This window comes from Andrographis paniculata, unplaced genomic scaffold (assembly GCF_009805555.1).
Source record: "Andrographis paniculata isolate CXL003 unplaced genomic scaffold, ASM980555v1 Contig32END, whole genome shotgun sequence".
Taxonomy (NCBI): Eukaryota; Viridiplantae; Streptophyta; class Magnoliopsida; order Lamiales; family Acanthaceae; genus Andrographis; species Andrographis paniculata.
The window spans coordinates 1,049,160-1,068,154 of record NW_026137565.1 but is presented as its reverse complement, the minus strand read 5'-3'; the positions used below and the strand labels follow the sequence as shown (position 1 = coordinate 1,068,154).

Below are 18,995 nucleotides of genomic sequence, written 5' to 3'. Positions count from 1 at the left end.
GATTCTGGCAGTTACCTGTGATGGTTCTGCAACCTGGTCGGGGAAGGCGACGAGTTGGTCGGGCGTCGCCGCGACCACATCGGACACTGGTGGTGGTGGAAGAGCAGGTGAAGGCGAAATTATAGGAGAAATTTGTCTTCTCGCTGAATCCTCCGTTCGGTGTACCTACAGTATGAGAGTTGAAGTTAATGGTTGAAGTAAATATTCTTTTTTCCTTGGGAATATTAGGAAATACTTACCTCAGCTTGCAGGGGAGTCGGTTGTGTGATGGTCGGTTGACTAGCGATCGGAAGGTTTTTTGGAAGATCGACCGGTTGAGCAGGTCGTTGTTCGGCTGGGGTCGTTGGTGCAGCTAACGACTGATTGGAAGTCAGTTGGTTTATGGTCGGGACCGTGGTCGGTTGGTTAATGGTCGGGACCGTGGTCGGTCGGTTTGTGGTCGGGACCGCAGTCGGTTGGTTTATGGTCGGGACCGTGGTCGGTCGGTTTGTGGTCGGGACCGCAGTCGGTTGGTTTGCGGCCTGCACCTTAGTTGCTTGGTGTGTGGTCGGGACTACGGTTGACTGGGAAGAAGTCAGATGATAGGTGATTGCACCGTAGTCGGTTGAGATATGCTAGGTGATGCTCAGTCGGGTGAGAGATAGATGGCCAGTGGTTGGCGGCAATGAAGGGCCCTCTGGAATAGAAGTTGTTTAAGTTAAGAAGAGTTTGTAAGTAAAATGAAATATGGAAGGAAACAGACTTACCAAATTGTTTCCTTAAGTATTTTGGCATCCCGCTGGTATCCACTGGCAGAGATGCCAGGTACTCCTCGATGACCTGCCTGTCAATGGCAGGGGCGGCCTTTTGCTTTTGTTTCTTTGCTTAAGATCCGCCTACGGCAAGCGCTTGCCTTTTCCTTCTCGGGGCAGCGGCCAATCGAGGAGAACCCAGCGCCAAGACTGGGGGTGGGGGAAGTTTCCCAACCAATTGGTCGGTCGGGGAGCAATCAAAGACCAGGTGGGCGACCACCAGGCAGTAAATGCTTCGGTCGCCGAAGGTTTTAAGCAGAAAGGCAAGTACGAGTTAGATGTGATATAGTCGGTGAGTTGGGAAATGTAGGTCGGGATAAGCTCAGGAATCACCAACCCTTCTGGGCTTTGAGGTATAAGGTGAGGTCGGGCTAGTGGTCCCGGTATGCCCTGACAGCAACCGAACTGTCGGGCCAAAAATTGGGGCTGATAATTAAAAGTGTAAAATAATCTACGGTTTTTCTTGTCCGACCTCTTAATGGAAAATAGAGATCGGGGTTTCATGGTGGAGTCCCATGAGAAGGGATAAGTCGGATGAGGAAGAGGATCGGGATGAATTTGGGAATAAGATGTGTCGGGGTGAAGCCAAAAAAGATCGGTTGAATATTGTATAAGGGTTTCGTAGACATAGAAGCGGGAATTGCTATGGTCTTCAGTTAAGATCTGGGCGATAACAGGGTCGGACGGATAAAGATAAGAGGAATTAGGAGTTAATCTGGCTAAGGCATAGCCTATGGACCTGTAAGGGTTTGGGGCGATAGGAAGTCGGCCAAAGAACGCAGTAGGGAAGTAAAGACGGAGCCACAATTCCAGGAAGCAGAATGGTCCCGAAGCTGCTATGTCCGCCTTCTTGGTATCGGTTAGACGGGTGCTCACTCGGGTTAAACCCTCAAAGAGGTTAGCCAAAAAGAGGGTTCCCAATGAAAAAAATTGGCCGTTAGCCAATTGAATAGCAAGATCGACTTGGGTAGAAAGGACGAGTTTGGAAGGGGAAAGAATGATGTATCTGTAAAGAAAGGAAAGAAGAGATTCAACCAAACCATCCAACTTCGAAATTACGAAAGAGATTTGAAAAGAAAAAAGTGTACCTCCAGAGCCAGAAAAGAAGGAATGTTGTGTGTTCCAGTTCAGAAACAGAGGTGCCTTCCTTACCCTGATATTTGTTAACAAAATTAGTCCAACCTCTCTCTTTCTCAGGGAGCTTGGCCAGGGCCCAACCAGCATGGTTGGGTGAAGGCTCTCGACCCTCAAAAGAAACAAGAACAGGATCATCGCCTACAATTGGCAAATGTGCAATGACGGCCACGTCCATCAGGGTCGGCCCGATAGGACCGGCAGGGAGGAGGAATACACCCATCTGAGAATGCCAAAAAGCCGCCATCGCTAGTAGGGTTTTGTCGTGAAGATAAAGAGGCTGAGTTGAGAGGAGGATGGCTTTGTCAATGCCTTGCTTTTTCCACTGTTCTTCAAAGTGGGGGAGGAGCCTCGCGTGCCATTTACGGTAGGCGTCTTTTGGGTCAGTGAGGTGAGTTCTGATACTGTCCAGAAGATGTTCTGGCTTAAACGCAGCATCGTTAACGATTATTGAAGAAACCTGAGAGATGACGGATCTCATACGATCAGTATCTTCGGTGGTGGTGCAGTAAGGGCGTACGGTAGGGGTAAGGACCCTCGAAGCCACGGAAGGTACTGAGGATCAGCCCCATCGAAAGGAAGAGCAGGGATGTATTGGTTAGCCATTTGGGAAGGAGTTGCAGAAGACGAAGAAGCAGAGGGTTCTTGGAAGTTGATGGCTGGGGAGAGAAAGGAGAACATCAGGATTTTGAGGGCGTGAATATAACTGGGTCAGAGAAGGGTTTTTCATAAACCCTGCGGTGTGACATAACACAGTGTAATGATAGCACTGTGTTACAAACCCCTAAACGTCGCATCTCACGCAGTTCAAGGAGTGACGTTTAGGAGTTAGGCGGGAGGAGGCAAGTTGAGCACAAAAAAAATGATAATGTGTAGGGTTTTCGAGAATTGGCCTATCAAATTAGGTTAAGGACTGATGGGCTTGTTAATGGTAGTAAGATTTCAAAAAGAGAGTCTGAATATAAGTCCGAATGTTGTTAAGGAAAAGGCTTCCTCGGGAGAAGGCAAAGATCGGGTGTGATAAGGTCGGGCACGGAGCTCAAGCACGATAAGGTCGGGTGTAGAGATCGGGCGTGATAAGGTGGGGCACGGAGCTCAGGCACGGTAAGGTCGGGTGCAGAGATCGGGCGTGATAAGGTCAGGCACGGAGCTCGGGCATGATAAGGTCGGGTGCAGAGATCGGGCGTGATAAGGTCGGGCACGGAGCTCGGGCATGATAAGGTCGGGTGCAGAGATCGGGCGTGATAAGGTCGGGCACGGAGCTCAGGCATGATGAGGTCGGATGTGATCAGGTCGGGTATTGAGGTCGGATGTGATCATGTCGGACTCGGAGGTCGGGCGTAACAAGGTTGGGCACTGAGGTCGGACGTGATCAGGTCGGGCTCGAAAGTCAGGCATGATAAGGTCGGGCAATGAGGTCGGATGTGATTAGGTCGGATACGGAGGTCAAACATGATAAGGTCGGGCACAGAGATCGGATGGGATAAGGTCAGGCGTTAAGATCGGATGTGGTAAGGTAGGGCGTTAAGATCAGATGTGGTAAGGTCGAGCACGAAGGTCGGGCGTGATAAGGTCGGACACTGAAGTCGGATGTGATCAGTTCGGGCTCGGAGGTCGGGCGTGATAAGGTCGGGCGTAGAGGTCGAATGTGATCAGGTCGGGTACAGAGGTTGAATGTGATAAGGTCGGGTATTATATAGGTCGGGCGAAGCGAAGTCAGGCAAGGCAAGAGGTCAAACAAGTGAAAGACGAACAAGAGGAGACGAGGCAGCAGGTGTGCAGGTCGAGCGAAAAAGCAGTTTTTGGATAGTTGAAGGAAGTTTCAGGAAGTTTCAACCGATGAGCGGATTTAAAGGCACGACTTTGTAGTGGCGGTTGACATGGGTTTTACATAGGTATGTTCGTGACCTAAGAAACCATCTTCAATCGACATCAAATTCAAGAGAATTGCTTTTGGGGATCACCACTTTATTTTCCAGTCTGTAGTTTTATTTTCCTATTTTATTTATGTATTCTAGTGTTTAGAGATTCCTAATCTCAGGCACTAATTATATCAAATTCGTAGATAATTTTCTATTTTCGAATTTTACTTTTTATTGTTGAAAAATTGCATCAACAAATTTCTAACAATATTTTAATGAGTACTCAGAACTCTTTAAATTTATAAAAAATGAGTTTTGATAACTTCTTTTTAATTATGGGTTTATTTGTTTGGTAGTTTGGATTTTGAATTGAAATAGTAAAAAATTAAAAAAATATGTTAATTTTACTGTTTTTTTTTTTAAAAAAAATTGAATAAGTAATAAATTTTATGTATAATCTCATAACTGAACACACCATATATATATATATTAATTTATTTTTCTTCTTATTTTTTAATAAAAATTTTCTTTTGTTCCCCATCTCCTCACTTGTTTAATTTAAAATAATTTTTTTCTTTTTCTTTTCTTTATCTAAAAAATAATTTTATATTTGTTGGGCATTTTATTGTTAGTTTTATAAAATATTGATAATTATTTGGTTTTTATATATTTTTTTATGAATATAATGTTAATAATTATTTGGTTTTTATATATTTCTTTTATTTTTAATACTATTTTCGTCTACTTAATAAGTTTAACATTTATTTTTTGTATGTTCGTATTTATATATTAATTATTTTATAAAAAAATAGTAAAATCAAGAGAAAAAAATATATATTTATTTTATAATACAAATATAATGATATTTGTATAATTATAAATTATACAAATATAAAAATATTTTTAATAATAAGTACACTAACATAAAAGATAAATATAAATTTATTAAAGGGACGAATAGAATAATTTTTATTTAAAAGTAAGTCAGTAATAAAAATTATTAGTAAAATTATATTTTATCTTACATTATATCTAGTAATAAAAATATATATATAAAAGAGTTATAATTTTATCTATACACATATCATATTAGTATATATATATGTAAAAGATATATGATCTGCAATATTATTACTATTATATTTTAATTTATTTATTTTTTTAATTTTTGAATTTTTTCTATGTAGTTTAGAACTTTTGTATGTATGGTATATTTATATTTATATTTTTTATTGTTAGAAATAATATGAGATAAAATATAATTTTGTAATTTTTTTATTATGATTTAATATATAAAAATTATTAAAATAAATAAATAAATATCAAATAATTATTAATATTACATTCATCAATGAACACAATTTTTTTTTAAATCAAAAAATTTATAAAATCTATATAAAAATTGTCAATATCATCCAAAAATTAAAAAACAAATTCAAAATTATTATAAATGTGTATGAAATATTTTTTAATATTTTATAAAACTAGCAATTAAATATCCAATAAATAATAAAATTATGTTTTAGATTAAAAAAAACAAAAAAAAAAATTATCTTAAATTACATTAGGAAGAAGATAATGAATAAAAGAAAAATTATACTACATCAGTCCGATTCTAAGAGTCTCCTTTACTTTTTTGGTGTTGATATTTGAATATTAATTATTATATTAAAACATAGTAAATTAAAAAAAATTACAAAAATACTTTTGTTAATGTCTTATAATACTAATAAAATAACATTTGTACAAAAAAAAAATTATACAAATATAAAGATATTTTTAATATTAAGTACAATAACGCAAAAGGTGAATACAAAACAGACAGACGGATTATTAAAAAAAAAGAAAGAAAAAAAAATACATTAATATATATAGTTAAAAGAAGTTCTCAAAACTCCTTCGTTGTAGATTTAAGGAGATTTGAAGAACTACTCAGAATGTTGTTAGAAATTATTAAATAATTTACTACAAAAAGAAGTTCTCAAAACTCCTTAAATCTACAATCAAAAAGTTCCGAGAACTCCTCAATTTGTTAAAATTAAGTAGTTTTGAGAACTACTTTAAGGTCTACTTTTTGAAAAAATTTATTGACTTAGGACATTTATTTAAAAAAACCCCTTAAAAGCAATCCGGGAGACAAAATCTCGGGTTTTTTAAAATAATGTTCCAAGTCAAAACTATTTTTAAAAAAGTAGACCTCAAAGTAGTTTAGGAAATTACTTAATTTTGGTAAATGAAGAATTTAAATAAGAATTTAAATAGATAAATCTACCCTAATTTCTATTTCCCCAATTTCTCACTGTGAATCGTTCTTCGCCTCCCCACCAAAGCGAATCGCTGCTCTTCCCGTGCCTCCCCACTGAAGCGAATCGCCACCGCCGTCGACGATTGCCGTGGCCCGAACACCACCGAAGCGAATCGTTGTTCTTCCCCGTTACTGAAGAAGTGAATCGTTCTTCCCGTGACTCCCCACCGAAGCGAAATTGTTGTTCTTCCGTGCCTCCCCTCCGAAGCAAATCGCGACTGTCGTTGCCCGAACACCACCGCTGCTGCTCCTACAATTCCATCGGCGGGTCGATTCCCTTCTTCTTCCCCTTTCTTCTTCCTTCAATTCCTAAAGTACTTGAGGTAATTTCTTTGATTTTGATTAATTTTGTGTTAGGATTCTAATTTTTTTTAAAAAAATACAAATATTTATTTCTATTTTATATGCAATTTTATTTGATTACTTTATTCGTAATTTGCTATATTATTTCCATTTTTACATAATATTTAAGGATAATATTATGCGTAAATATTATGATAAGGATAATATTATGCATAAATATTACGCATAAATATTTCCATTTTCGCTTTGGTGCATAAATATTATGCTTTTATAAGGATAATAAATTTTTGTATTGTTATTATTTTCATTTCAATTATATTATTATCAAATTATGTTTTCATATCGAGATGGATTGTCCGGCTCTACTAACGATCGATTGCTTCATATATACGAGCACTTGACCTTTCTGAGAACTATAGTTGGGGCAGCGCTTGTCTTTCATGCTTATATCATAATCTTTGTTCGGCTGTTATTGGACAAGATAGAAGGAAGCTTAGTGGTCCACTCACATTATTGCAGGTATAATATGTTAAAAGAAAATATGTTATGACTATATGCTTAAATATATTATTATAACATGTTAAATATTTTATTCACGATATACTTTGTTATTTCAGGTTTGGGCATGGTCTAGACTATACATGCTAGCTCCTCGAATTAAATCAATTGATCTTGACCCTCTGGTACTTCCTAATGGTCTAGTACTACCGGCTGCTCCTTATGGAGCTAAGTACGTAAATTATTTATATTTTATTACGATCATCATTATATTAAAATTTATTATTTGTGGTATAATGTATAATATCCATTTGTTTTGTAGATGGAGTCGTGGTAAACATAAGTTTGCACTAAAAGAGTTCTCAAAACTCCTTAAATTGACATTCTACACCAAAAATGAAGTTCTAAGAACTCCTTAAATTTATATCAAGAAGTTCTGGGAACTCCTTAATTTACCAAAATTAAGTAGTTTTCAAAACTACTTTGAGGTCTATTTTTTTAAAAATAGTTTTGACTTAGGACATTATTTTAAAAACCCCCTCTTCTGTCCATTTTCGTCTTTTTCCCGAGCTTTTAAAAAAATGACTCAAGTCAAACATTGCTTTAAAAATATAACTTTTAAAGAAGTTTTGAAAACTCCTATATTTATAAAATGTAAGAGTTTTCAAAACTCTTAAATATAAAAACATAAGAGTTTTGAACACACTTAAAATATTAAAGATATGAGTTTTCAAAATATACTGTACTGTAATTATATATATTTTTTTATTTAAAGTAATTTTAAAAACGCTTATATTTTTAATTATAGGAGTTTTGAGAACATTACACTTTTAATTTCAATTTCACCTTAGGTAAATTTTATAACACTCTATTGTGTTTTTAGTAAAAATGCATAAAATATTTTGTATTTTATTTATTGTGTGATATCTTCTTGTGTTAATTTAAAATTTGCACGAAACACCCACCCAAAACTAATGTTAGTTGTAAATGAATACCTAAATTATGCAAGTTTTATACAAATAAAATACCTAAAATATCTTAAATAATTTTTTTAATAAAATAAATAAATAAATAAATAATTGATCAATTATTTATTTTTATAATTTTGTAAATATCATATAACAATTTGTCTTAAAAAATTATAAAATGGATGATTAATAAATTATTTATATATTTATTTTATTCAAAAAGATATTTAAGATATTTTATCTTTTTATTTGATAAAACTTGCATTTATTAAGTTCATATTTATAATCAAATATCAATTTTGGACAAAAATTGTGTTTTGTACAAATTTTATATTAACACAAGAAAGTTTCACGCAATAAATAAAACACCTCCGGTGTGTTTTATGCATTTTAACTAAAACACAATGGAGTTTTGTGTAGTATAATTTACCCTTTAAATTTTCTTAAATAATTTTGTTTTATTTCAAATATTATACGTGATGATATGTCTTTCATTTCTTAAGTGGATTTTCTTTTAAAAGAATCATACATCACAACATTATTTTTTGGACTAAATTATTTTATAATCTTTATACAATATTTTGTTTTATATTGTTAGTAAGCTATTTTTCTTATATGATGTATATTTTTTGTTTGATTACAATATTATTTTTATATGATATTTATTTTAGCGTTAGTTTTAATAAGTTAGTTATTTAGTATTTGTATATTATATTTTGTAATATCTTTTTGTTTATTTTGGTATAATTTCTAAATTTATATTTATTGAATTATTTAAATGATGCATTTATGTGAATTTTTTATAATATTACTTTTATATATTGCTTTTTTTGGTATTAATTATTTATATTATATACAATATAAAATAAATATTGTATATAAATTATAAAATAATTTAGCAAAAAAAAATAATAATATTTGAAAATTGGATATTGGAAGAGAAAATTTGCTTAAAAAACGAACACGCCATACACAAAATTTGAAATATGGTAGTTTAAGAGTTAAAACTAAAAAATATAGAAGTTATCATAACTCCTATAATAAAAATATATAAAGTTCTCATAAGTACTTTATATAAAAAAATTTTCAAAACTCTTAAATTACCAATTATAAGAATTTTGAGAAATTTTATAATTCTTCTATATGGATGACATTCAATGTGATGGTACGAAGTAGTTGGAAGAAAAAATAAAAATTTCAAAAACCTCTATATTTAGTATTTCGAATGTTTTTAAAACTTTTATTATTTTACATGTATTAATTTTGAAAGCTCCTATAATTTATAAATATAGTAATTTTGAAAAATTGAGATCTACGATTTTTAAATCTTTGACTTAAGTCATTTTTTTAAAAAGCCTCTTTTTCCCCTCTCTCTCTCTCTCTTTCTCAGTTTCTGCTCGTCTCCCCCAAAAACCATTTCTGCCTTCTGCACCTCCGCACGCCATTTTGGCTCTGAAGTCCACAATCCCTGACCTCGAGAATCATCTCATTACAGTCCACACTCATCCCCTCACAATCTCCGGCAAAGGAGTCTCTTAAGTTGCAGTTATAGTCCTCATCCCAACGACTCGAGGAAGCTTATTGATGAGGTGAATGTTCTAATAATTAGGGTTTACATTTGGGGGGAAACGATTCTCCACTGTTTTTATATCGAATTTTTACTTTTAATCCTGGACAGGATTGTTGTTTTTGTATAATCGGAAAAATAGAAAGCTTCGATTGTGTTTCTTTTCTTTTTATGCAAAATCTCTGCCTTGCATTAAGCTGCTGTTCTTTCCTCTATCTTTTTTGTCAAATCTGCTTAGTTGAGAAGATTCTTCCTTTCGCAAACAAACACGTGTGCGTGTTTCTCAGATTAATATTACGCTAATTTACAGTTTCCCTGGGGTGATTGTTTATTAGGTTCTTTGGATTGTCGCAGCAGTAGAGTGAAAGAAATCTACAGATTATCCGGATTAAGGTTTCTGGGAAGGTAAAATCAATTCCTTGTTTTTCTCTTGCGCTTAGAGCACTTGTAATGGCTCATTGTTTTTGGCGGCCTCTCCATCTTATTCAGGCACTTTTTTAACAAATTCGAAAAATATGACATGATGTGACTATAATCTTCAGTATAAACATAACAAAAGCTTTGGACATGGAATGGTGCTGGAGAAGCTACTGTCCATGTTCATGGTACTTTTCTGTTCTTTTATTACTTCTCTCCTCTCTCTCTCTCCTGCTTTTTTTTATTTATTTTTGTTTTTTCTCTCATTCGACTCTCCCTATTCTCTTTCTTATTATTTTCTTTTCTGGGTGTGTTTGTTTGGGAGTTTGGATTTTGAGTTGGAATTTGAATAGTAAAAATTTTGAATTTGAATAGTTGTATGATGTGATATAAATAGGTGATGATGTGATGTTTTGAATGTAAAATTGATTTTTAGTATAATATAAAAAATGAAAAATAGGTGTTTGATTTGATGTTTTTTGGGGGGAAAAAATTGGATGAATATAGAATTTTGTTAGAATTCTACAAACGAACACACCCTCTCTTCTTCTTTCTCTTTATGTCTGTATGTCGGTCTGTCTGTCTGTCTGTCTGCATCGATGGTCAAAGATGGTTAATTTTTGCCCCTCTGCGTTTGGTAGTCAGTCACGTGAGTGCCGCGTGATCCGAGAATGAGTGGCTCGGATTTGTGCAGCGGGTGGATTTTCATTAAAACATGATTCGAAACAGCAGCTTTGAATCATCGTTCTCTGTGTGTCTGTGTTTCTTTCCGCTTTTAATTTGATATTGGAAAATGGTTGTATATGCTATACATTCATTGCTGCTCCTTCTGGGAAGCTCCAGGGACTCCCGGCTCCAGAGGCTTCTTCTCTGCTTCTGGAGTTGGGAGTCCTGGGAGTTTCGACGAATCAGCCAGGGTTGGATGATGATGATGGCCAAGCTTTTCGTGAGAGATTCTTTGGGATTTCCTGTCTTAATTCTTAATATATATATGTTGTTGTTCTATGACTTTCTCCAAGAAAGTAGTGAATTATGTTTGAGTGTGGTATCTATGCTGTCCCAATGATGGATTCTTTCTCCCGGTCTTTCCGGGTTTATATTCGGTGTTCTTTCCCTTATTGATCATTTTCGATCCATTGACAACTGGGCTTCGATCGATGGTTGATCTTCGAAGTAGTATTAATTGCACCTTTTTTTTTTTGTGGGGGAGATTATGATTTTTTAGATTTTGGGCATACGGTCCGCGCCCATTGATCTTGGAGGATCCGTCGTGCATTGATTTTTCCATTTTGTCATCTAGTCCTTAATTTCAACTAATTTTGCCGCGTGGCTCATTTACGTTCCTTTATTTTTTAATGCATATGAGAATAGATCCCGTTGTTTATGAATGAATCCTTTTCAGTGATGTGCCTACTCGAACAACCTTTTTGTGTCTTATTTTGTGAATTTGCTACTATTATTCATGCCCATATCCGTAAGTCTTTTAAGTTGTTGATCCATATGATCGTTTTTGGTGATATTGTTCTTTGGTTATTTTTGATGCAGATGGGAAATGATGATGTTGCCAAGTGCTCTCCGATTGCATCGAAAAAGAATAAATTGGCGCACATGTTTTCGAAGGTTTTATTTCACGGAGGCGCCGGGATCACCAATGATGGAATCGCGAGCGTGAAACCCGAGGAAAAGAAATCGAAAGATCCATCCGAGAATACTCAAGACGAGTTCCAAGATGCCGTGACAATGGAAGCATTTTTTTCACAGATATTTGCGAGCATAGCCGCCGTTAAAGCTGCGCGTACGCGCAACTTCAATTCGCCCAATCTCCGTATGACCCGGACGGGATTCAATCCGCAGATCGAAAGATCGTTGCGGAGCTCAAGAATTTGTCGGAGCTAAAGGAAAGTTACTTGAATAAGCAATTCAACGACCCGGACGTCGAGACAACTCTACTCTTGTCTGAACTCCGTGAGGCGAAGAGTATTCAGCAAATCTTCGAGATCACTATAAAGAAATTGGATTCAGATCACAAACTCAAGGACTCCGAAATCACCTTTCTGAAAGAAAAATTAGCCGAGGCGAACGGGGAGAACAAACTGATCGAAAAGAAGATTTATTCGAGCGGGCAGCTTGCCGTTCCTGACAAAATTCAGCTGCAAGATCTGAACCAGAATTATATCATCTCATGTATCCGTCATACGGTGAAATCCATCCGAAGCTTCGGCCGCGGGTTGGAATTTGGACAAAGCCGCATCTGTAGTCGAACCCGGTGCCTTTTTCGGGGCGCCTGAGCATCGATTCTATGCGTTCGAGTCGTATGTCTGCAAACAAATGTTCGACGGGTTCAACCACCCGGGTTTTGAAATTGGGCGGGCGCCCGACCCGGAAAGCCATTCCAATTGTGCCCGGTTTCTCGAAGAGTTCGTCGAGCTCAAGTCTATGCGGGCCGTGGATTATCTTGTTCGGGGGCCCGGCTCCGAATTTGCGGCGTTTAGTCGCGCAAAGTATATGAGGCTGGTGCACCCGAAAATGGAAGCGTCATTTTTCGGGGACACGAGCCTGCGGAGGCTTGTTGAGTCGGGAGACGGTATTCCGGATTCGCCATTTTTTGCAGCGTTCGGGGACATGGCGAAGCGAGTTTGGCTTCTGCATTGCTTGGGTCCGGCGTTTGATCCAACTCTTTGTTGCGGGGAAGGGAAGCCATTTTTCGGAGGTGTATATGGAGAGGAGGTGTATATGGAGAGTGTGTACGGCGACGAGGTGGTGATGATGACTGCGGAGCCGCAGGTGGCGTTCGTAGACTTGCTCAAACGGTTCAAACCGCCGATTACGGTTTGTCAAAATATCAAACCGAAATCGAACCTTCGAATGACGGTTTCAGTTACGATTTGACGATTTCGATTACAGTTTATAAACTGCTGATTACGGTTTTGATTACGATTTATAAACCGCTGATTACGGTTTTACGGTTTGAACTGCCGGTTTATATATATTCATTTTTAATATATTTTTTTTTTATTTTTCTAAAAATTTGAATTTTATTTAAAAATAATTAAGTTTTATTTTAATTTTATTTAGATATATTTATTATTGATTTATTATATAAAAATCATATATATAAATAATTAATTAAATTTTTACAATATAAAAATAATAAATATAGTAAATAATTAAATTATAAAAATATTGTAATAGATAATAAAATAATTTAAATTATATAATAAAAAATTATAAAAATATATTAATAGTATTATTATTTTTTAATATTATTAATAATTATTTATATGTATTAATATTATTATTGTTATATTTTAAATTTTAATTATAAATATAATGATATTAACCCTAATGTCTTCCACACGGACACCGCCCAGCCGCACTCGCACAAAGGTTCTCCTCTTCACGCCGCGCAGCCGCCCTCTCTTCCTTCGGACGACGCACAGGTTCTCCCTCTTCCTTCCTTCTTCCTCAGTTCCTCACATTTTTTTCCATTTTTCTTCCAACCTCGGTCCTTTCCTCCTTTCTTCTTCTTCTTTTTCTGTGCGCCTGCTCGTTTCGGTTTGTCTCCGGTTTCGGTTCGAACCGTAACCGCCGGTTCCTAAACCGTCGAACCGGCGGTTCGAAACCGAATGGGCAAGTCTATATGTGAGTTGCTTCCATCAAGTGCATAATTTGTGCTTCAGAGTTGTGTATTTGTGTTCATAAATTGCTTACATGCCTTGATTCATTGTTTTGGGAAGAATTGAGTTAGTGTGGCTGCCGAAGTTATATTTATATTGTTGATTCGTTTGGCATTTCAGGTTGATTGCGTTAGTTCGGCATTCGTTTTTTTTTTTTTTTTTTTATTCAATTACAGTTACAAACCTTGATATTAATTTCTTTTATGGTTCTGGTGTATTCTGTCCTCAAGCAGCATGTATACGTCCTGCAAGGCAAATACTGAAATGTCCCAATGCATCACGTCAATGTTTGCTTCAAGCCTTCCGAAGGTCTGTAGAAGCAATTTAACCAATGGATTCTTGTCCAATAATTGCAAGCAAGCAGTGGTTGGTGGAAGAGAAGTTAGGAAACAAAGTCTTTCGCTTTCAATGTCGAGCAGTGGTATCAGAAATCAAGTGGAAACTTCCCCCGAAGACAAAGGGACCGGCCTTACATACAAGGATGCTGGTGTTGATATCGATGCTGGTTCAGAACTTGTTCGTAGAATAGCCAAGATGGCCCCTGGAATTGGAGGTTTTGGAGGACTCTTCCCTTTGGGTATGATGTTCTCTTTTGCCTTTTGATTATGCATTCGATAATAATGTTGTCTGATCTATATTGCTAGGATGGGCTTGCTAATTGTTGCATCTTTATAATTTCCTGGTGACAGGAAACCTTATAATATTTGTCTTCCCATCAACAGTGGATTTTATTACTGATTGGACAATCTTTTAATGCTTCGCAGGAGATTCTTATCTAGTGGCGGGCACAGATGGTGTCGGAACAAAGCTTAAGCTTGCTTTTGAGACTGGCATCCACGACACCATAGGCATTGATTTGGTAAAGTTTGTAAACTTTTGGAATGGTTTTCTTGAATAGAACTGCTGCTAATTATAAGTTTTAATCAGGTTGCCATGAGTGTTAATGATATAGTCACATCTGGGGCGAAGCCTTTGTTTTTCCTTGATTACTTTGCCACTAGCCATCTTGATGTTGATCTTGCAGAAAAGGTGATGTTCCATATGTCCCCGATGTATTTCTATATCATAAAGTAGTATTTCACTCTTCTCTTTTAATGATGAGAAAAGTTCAATAAACTTTTTATCTACTAACACAGGTTATCAAAGGCATAGTCGATGGTTGCCAACAATCCGATTGTGCTCTTCTAGGGGGAGAGGTATTTGTAGATGCTTATTGATTCCTCGTGCTTTGCAGTAAATGAAACATTATTTAGAGTGTGTTTGGTTGCAAGTTGGTTGTACTTTATGTGCCAACTTTGGCTCCAACTGCTAACCAAACACACCCATGGAATTCCAGTTTCTGCAGAGCATTGCTAAGATATTTTACTTCTGTGGAATGGAAGCAATGGACCATTGATCTTGACGATTCAGTTATTCGAACTTGGAAGTTTGCATATTCTACTGTTTCAGAGTTTTTATATGGTTGGAAAAGTTTGTATTGATCTTTATAAACTATAATTTGGAAGTTGATGGATTCGACTGCCTCTTTCAGACTGCAGAGATGCCTGATTTTTACGCCAATGGTGAGTATGATCTGAGTGGTTTTGCTGTCGGCATTGTGAAAAAAGATTCAGTGATTGACGGGAAAAGCATAGAGGTTGGTGATGTACTTGTCGGTCTGCCATCCAGCGGTGTGCATTCAAATGGATTTTCTCTTGTTAGAAGGTTTCAAATGTTCTTGTCGAAATTTCTCTTAAATTCACTGAATTTTCATCTGTTAAGCCATGATCTTTGATTCATTATACATTTGCTGTTGTTCCCAGAGTTCTTAGCCAAAGTGGCCATTCTTTGAATGATAGTCTTCCGGGTTCATCTGCTACGCTCTGTCAAGCTCTGATGGCACCTACTGTGATATATGTCAAACAGGTGATACACTGCACTAGACCCTTGTTTATTTACCATGGTTGCTATAGGGCATTACAATATACTTACCCGCCCACTAACAATAGATGTTTTTTACTATTTAGAGCTTTAGCAAGCAATAGATATATTTCTTTATTTAGTTAATGTGGATGTGAAATATTCCTTCCATCTGCAAAATTTAGGGACACTAAATTTTTAGTTAATGTGGGTCTAAAATAGTATTGATAAAACATTTTTATCATTTCATGTCAAACTATCACAGTATTTTTCTTTTTTATTTATCACAATAAGACATAAATTAAAAGTGAGATTTTTACAACCTAAAAGCATGTTTGTTTGGTTGTGATTTGAAATTAATTTGAAACAGGATCTTAGATTTAAATTTTTGTTTAAAATAGTATTTTGATGTGATCTTATGTGAGAAGAGATTTTGAAATCGCAACAAAACAAACTCCTATATGTATTTACACACTTATATGCTATATGCTAGTTATGTAAAATTGATTTTTACTTTGATATAAAAAATAAAAATTAGTTATTTGATTTGATATTCTCAGAAGAAAACAATTTGTGAATAGTAGAAATCAAATGAAATCATCCAAACAAATACACCCATAGAATATAACGTTTTGTGATGCATTTTTATTGAGAACGGTGTGGACTAAATACCGAATATTTGGATTTGAAACTCAGACCAAACCCACTTTAAACGTATCAATTGTTAGTAGACCAACAAGATAGTACATATATTGCTCATCGATATATAGTAAATTCATCCGAATGTTCATATTTCAGGTACTCGACATCATTGGCAAAGGCGGTGTGAAAGGGATCGCCCACATCACCGGTGGTGGCTTCACCGACAACATACCCCGCATTTTTCCAAAGGGCCTCGGAGCTCTCATCTACAAGGACTCTTGGACGGTTCCTCCGATCTTTAAGTGGATTCAAGAGGTAGATTTCACTCTCTATCCATTTACTCGTAGTTTATTTTATTTAAAACCATCCCCGCAAGCAAAAAAACACAAAAGCTAAACTATACATCTTTTATGGTGAAGACGGGGAGAATTGAAGATGCAGAAATGAGTCGAACATTCAACATGGGCATCGGAATGGTAATGGTGGTGAAGGAGGAAGCTGCTCTGAGAATAGTTGCGGAAAATGAAGCAGCTCGTCGGATAGGTGAGGTTGTAAAGGGTGACGGAGTGAGTTACCGATGAAAAGGGCCCGCAAAATCACCCGGAAAGGTAAATCCGCGTGAGCTCGGTCAAAAAACAAGAGTACATGAGCTGCTCCCTCAGTAGCTTTGTTTGTTTTGGTAACTTTTTGTCTGGGGGCCTTACGAGATTAACAACAATTTGAGATAATTATAATATAATTATTTATCATATTAAAAATATATTGGTGTGTTTTATTATATAGTTTTTGTTTGATAGCGATGTTTTCTAAGAAAAAATTTAAAAATGATAAAATTAACGGAGAATTGTAATTAAATACCCATCCCTATTTTCATATTTGTTCCTATCCAATATGAGTGGGGTCTGTACTCCTCCTTTTTAAAATTTTTTTACAATTAACTCCCCGTTCATTTTTCATTTCTAATTTTACCCTCATCTTACTTTAAACATTTATTTTTATCAATTTTATTTTTCTTTCTCTATTTGTTAGGTTTTTTTGCGGGAGTGAAAGAGATTGTATCTAGCCTTTGATTTCATTCGCGTGAAGGAAAAAATTGTCTAAATCGTTCGGTTTCGTTCGCGGAGAGAGTCTATGATCGATGGTGAATCTGTGATGGATTTCGAATCTAAATTCCAAATTTTAGGTTTATTTCGTGCAAGGGAGAAACGGGTAAGGTGGATGTTCGATTCCTCAGCTTGCGATGTTTTTTTGGTGTGATGATTTTGTTGGTTGATTGCGATAGTGCTATTAGGATTCACGATCGATTTCGGTAAGTATTTCACTATTGCTTCGACGATTGTTGTCTTGTTTGCGATTATGATTGCTTCTAATTGTGTATGACCTTTCGTTAAGAGGGTATGTATTCGAAAAAATGTTTGTAGGAGCTGTTGCGATTTCCTGCTAGTATGCGTGGGTATTTTCACGGATACATTTTTACAGTGTAATATACCTATATTTATTAATTTTATACCTATGTTTTTTGATATCGTATGATGCATTTGTTTAAAAGTACCTTGGTTTTGTTGATATATACTACGATTACTCATTATGAACCTTGGTGTTTATTTTATGTATTTGTATTAGATAATGTTAATATCTTGTAGCTATGCAACGGTGTCTGCCGAAATTGATTGGAAATGATTTTGCTGAAGGTTAACGTTTATTATTCACATTGATGGTCGATAATTGGAAAAAAATATATGTTTTGATAAACACTTGAAACTTCTAAAGTTCATTCCTGTCGTATTTTTTAGAGTCCACCACACATATTGTCTCCGACACCTAATGAACAATTTTCGCACTTAGTTATGTGTAAAATATATATTTATTTATTATGATATGTAAAACAAAGTAATTATATTTCATATAAGTAGTGCAGAGATATGGGATGCACAACAAGAAATGGACGTTCATTTTCAACAAAGCAGGTTATGCCCCGCTATAGAAGGATTTTGAGCAGTATATAACGTATGTTGTGGAGGCCATGCCACTTGCCTGAAACTTCATTGCATGATTACAACGCTAGTGTCAGACGAATTATCTATTCTAAGAGACTCGTTGGAGGATAATAAATAACAATATAGCTGAGTCGTTCTATAGTTGGGTGCGCTCAACAAGGTCATTACAGTTTGTTGGGATGTTTGATTCTATCAAGCAATATGTGATGTCTATGATGAATCCATAACCTGACGCCGACCCATGATATAGATGTGGCGTAACAACTTGCAGACAAAGATAATTTCTCACACATCATTCTTCCAACCAGGCTGGCCAAAGCAAAATGCGATTTGAATCACAATAGGTGAAACAAATTAAAAAATATGATAGTTTTGGTCGTCATGACACAACCGAAAAAATTGCAAGGAGATTTTATCGTAGGTATTTCTTCCGTATTTCTTATGGCTGGAATTTTTATTTTTTTTTTGTTTATGCAAGATTGTACATTGAACGTAATTTATGTATGGGACCACTATTGAATGATTTGAAAATTCGATGATATTCCCTTGCATATTACTGGACGTACACAACTATTTTTCCGAGGTACATATTAGTCCAAAATAATTCTTCCAAAGTATAAAATAAGGGTACATGAATTCATAATGAAAGTACGTTACATGTTATTGTAATTATATTAAATATGATCATGAGTAATAGTTATTAACAATGATAATAAATTACACGGGAATTTGCTTATTAAATTCTACATAATACTTTAGCTCTTTTATGTTCCATAAGTACTCGTTACGGTATAACATGGCCCATAGTGTAACTCTATCATTTATCTGAAATTATATTAATATATATTAAATTTATTTATGGAGGTATTTAATATTGTTGAAGGAGTTGCTGCAATGAAAATACGAGTATATTGTGACGTTCATGGAATATATTC

General features: G+C 35.5%; 3 protein-coding genes and 1 long non-coding RNA gene across 9 annotated transcripts; all 4 read left to right on the top strand.

Moving 5' to 3' along the window:
- Window positions 1-6,679: 6,679 nt before the first annotated feature.
- Window positions 6,680-7,282, top strand: LOC127247678 (uncharacterized). Its single transcript, XR_007837907.1, has 3 exons — window positions 6,680-6,914; window positions 7,013-7,125; window positions 7,216-7,282. It is a non-coding gene; the product is annotated as an uncharacterized LOC127247678 (long non-coding RNA).
- A 1,977-nt stretch (window positions 7,283-9,259) lies between these two features.
- On the top strand, window positions 9,260-17,531 carry LOC127247676 (phosphoribosylformylglycinamidine cyclo-ligase, chloroplastic-like). Of its 6 annotated transcripts, XM_051269635.1 has the most exons (13): window positions 9,260-9,450; window positions 9,764-9,833; window positions 11,391-12,722; window positions 13,217-13,285; window positions 13,756-14,099; window positions 14,287-14,381; window positions 14,450-14,551; window positions 14,659-14,718; window positions 15,054-15,226; window positions 15,325-15,427; window positions 16,220-16,378; window positions 16,483-16,671; window positions 17,093-17,531. In XM_051269635.1, the coding sequence occupies exons 5-12, from the start codon at window positions 13,757-13,759 to the stop codon at window positions 16,642-16,644; spliced, it is 1,197 nt and encodes a 398-aa protein (XP_051125592.1). In that variant the 5' UTR covers window positions 9,260-9,450; window positions 9,764-9,833; window positions 11,391-12,722; window positions 13,217-13,285; window position 13,756; the 3' UTR covers window positions 16,645-16,671; window positions 17,093-17,531. The 6 variants fall into 6 exon arrangements, with proteins under 6 accessions (XP_051125592.1, XP_051125593.1, XP_051125594.1 ...); XM_051269636.1 differs by lacking the exons at window positions 9,260-9,450; window positions 9,764-9,833 and adding an exon at window positions 10,001-10,033; XM_051269637.1 differs by lacking the exons at window positions 9,260-9,450; window positions 9,764-9,833; window positions 11,391-12,722 and having other exon boundaries at window positions 13,753-14,099.
- Window positions 10,001-12,133, top strand: LOC127247112 (uncharacterized). Its single transcript, XM_051268826.1, has 3 exons — window positions 10,001-10,033; window positions 11,391-11,640; window positions 11,700-12,133. Exons 1-3 carry the CDS (start codon window positions 10,001-10,003, stop codon window positions 12,131-12,133), a joined length of 717 nt encoding a protein of 238 aa, XP_051124783.1.
- On the top strand, window positions 12,174-12,734 carry LOC127247111 (protein GRAVITROPIC IN THE LIGHT 1-like). The gene has a single exon (XM_051268824.1). It carries the CDS (start codon window positions 12,174-12,176, stop codon window positions 12,732-12,734), a length of 561 nt encoding a protein of 186 aa, XP_051124781.1.
- Window positions 17,532-18,995: the final 1,464 nt, after the last annotated feature.